This window comes from Cannabis sativa, chromosome 2, assembly GCF_029168945.1.
Source record: "Cannabis sativa cultivar Pink pepper isolate KNU-18-1 chromosome 2, ASM2916894v1, whole genome shotgun sequence".
NCBI lineage: Eukaryota > Viridiplantae > Streptophyta > Magnoliopsida > Rosales > Cannabaceae > Cannabis > Cannabis sativa.
In genome coordinates this window covers 70,807,936-70,810,065 of record NC_083602.1, presented here as the reverse complement: position 1 = coordinate 70,810,065, position 2,130 = coordinate 70,807,936, and the positions used below count along the sequence as shown (strand labels likewise).

Genomic DNA, 2,130 nt, shown 5'->3' with positions numbered 1-2,130 from the left:
CCTATCAGTTCGCAAGATCTTTAATGATTTACCTAATTGGTTTTGGGCCAAAGCATGAAACTCCTGAAACTTTTTAAACGTTTCAGATTTCTTTTGCATTAGGTAAAGAAAACTATATCTAGAGAAATCGTCAATGAAAGTGACAAAATACTCATAACCACCTCGGGCTTTGACATTCAAAGGTCCGTAGACATCGGAATGCACTAACCCTAGAGGGATTTTGGCACGCTCTCCCTTTGCAGAGAAAGAACGTTTAGTCATTTTTCCTTCTAGGCAGGACTCGCATACTGGCAATTCACCTAAGACGACATTTTTCAATGGACCGTCTTTGGTGAGCCTATTGAGTCTATCAAAGCCTATATGACCTAAACGTAAATGCCATAGATAAATTTGATCATCATTATCAATCTCTTTTCTTTTTAGCTTTCTAGGTCTAGCTACACTGAAAAGTTCACTATTTAGTGAGATTTGAGTACTCGGTCTTAAAACATAAAGCCCTTGTTCCATTATAGCAACACATATTTGAAATCCATTACGAGAAATTGAACAATTTGTACTCGAAAAATTCAAAATATAAGATTGTGTTTGCAAACATGAGACACTAATCAAGTTTCTACTAAAGTTTGGAATAAATAAAACATTTTCTAAAATTAAAAATCTTTGTTGAAACTTGATGCGGGCTTTTCCTCTAGCTTTGACCGATACTAATTCGCCATTGCCAACTTTAAGCTGTAACTCTCCTGGAAGCAGATTTTCCCAAGTTTCAAGCAACTGCAGTGAAGAACATACATGGTTAGTAGACCCAGAATCAACAATCCAGATGGATTTGTCGTTCTCTATAACACATGATTCAAAGAAAAAAGCATTACCTTCGTTTGAATTGTTTAGAAGCCTGGGACATCGTTCTTCATGATGACCCTTTCCATTACAATTCGAACATAGAAGATTATGTCTGATAATTGTACTTGAAGAAGCAGTTTTGCTAGATCCTTCATACCTAGTCCTTTTCCTTCGATTATTGATTGCAAACCTAGGGGGACCCATTGCAATCAAGTTCCGTTCATGGGCTCGTAATTCTGCTTCGAGCTTGTCCATGTCGGAGGAGTTAGAATTGTTGATCATGTAAGAGATAACAAATTCATTATACTCCGGAGGAAGACTATTAAGGATAAGTTGGACCCATTGTTCTCTTGATAAATCAATTCCTAGTAGATTTGCCTTTTGGAACTTCAGATTCATCATCAACAGGTGCGAAGTAATGCAACTACCAGGATGCATTTTCACACTATAGAGTTCTTTTGCTAAGATAGTAACTAAGAGAGGATCGGGGTGAGGGTTATTCATAATGACACTACAACACATCAATAAAACAGAAGTAAGGTTTTGGCTCATAAATTCATACACAATTTAGAAAATAACAAGTAATGACATATGTTATAGAAATACTAAATCTAACATAGTTTATTTTCCAAGGCATTTCAACAAACTGATACAGTGTCCCGTTTAGGCGAGAGTCAAAGCATCATCCATTGAATAGAGTTGTCAGCTCATCTAAAATGATAACCATTCTAGCAACCTTTTATTCGATCAAGATTGGAATTCAGCGTTGCCTCGTTTAGGCGAGAGTCAAGGCAATTCTATCTTATGAGCTTCCACCATTGTTTCATAACTTGTAAGTCAAGTATGGTCGCCACCATTAGGGTGATCTATACCATACAAAACACTTACAAATTACTTATCATGTGAGGTTAAACGGTGCGAAATTGCTAATGAACGTTCCTCCATTAGGGAGGATTACTCACTAAAACAAACGCGGTGTAAAACCCACAATGGAGATCGAATATCTCTTGATTAAAAGCTCATTATTTAAAAAAAATATATATGTATTTTGTATAATCATTTAAATTCGATATTATAATAATGAAAAATTACAAACTAAAGTTGGTTTAAATAAAAAATCAACTTTAATTAATTTTCAATTATTATTTAAATTGAAAAATAAATTCAAATAAATATCGAACAAGTTCCATAATATAATAATGAAAAATTACAAATCAAAATTGATTTAAATAAAAAATCAACTTTAATTAATTTTCAATTATTAATTAAATTCAAAAAATAAATTTGAAT

The 2,130-nt window shown here is 33.6% G+C and overlaps 1 protein-coding gene across 1 annotated transcript; it reads right to left on the bottom strand.

Annotated features, from left to right (window-relative positions):
* Nucleotides 1–542: 542 nt before the first annotated feature.
* Nucleotides 543–1,648, bottom strand: LOC133035108 (uncharacterized). Its single transcript, XM_061110839.1, has 2 exons — nucleotides 870–1,648; nucleotides 543–771 (listed from the first exon to the last, which is right to left on the bottom strand). The coding sequence occupies exons 1-2, from the start codon at nucleotides 1,390–1,392 to the stop codon at nucleotides 764–766; spliced, it is 531 nt and encodes a 176-aa protein (XP_060966822.1). The 5' UTR covers nucleotides 1,393–1,648; the 3' UTR covers nucleotides 543–763.
* Between the last annotated feature and the right edge of the window lie 482 nt (nucleotides 1,649–2,130).

What these genes read in the sequence shown, in the direction of transcription:
- LOC133035108 (XM_061110839.1), bottom strand. Translation starts at nt 1,392, where the DNA reads ATGAGCCAAAACCTTACTTCTGTTTTATTGATGTGTTGTAGTGTCATT.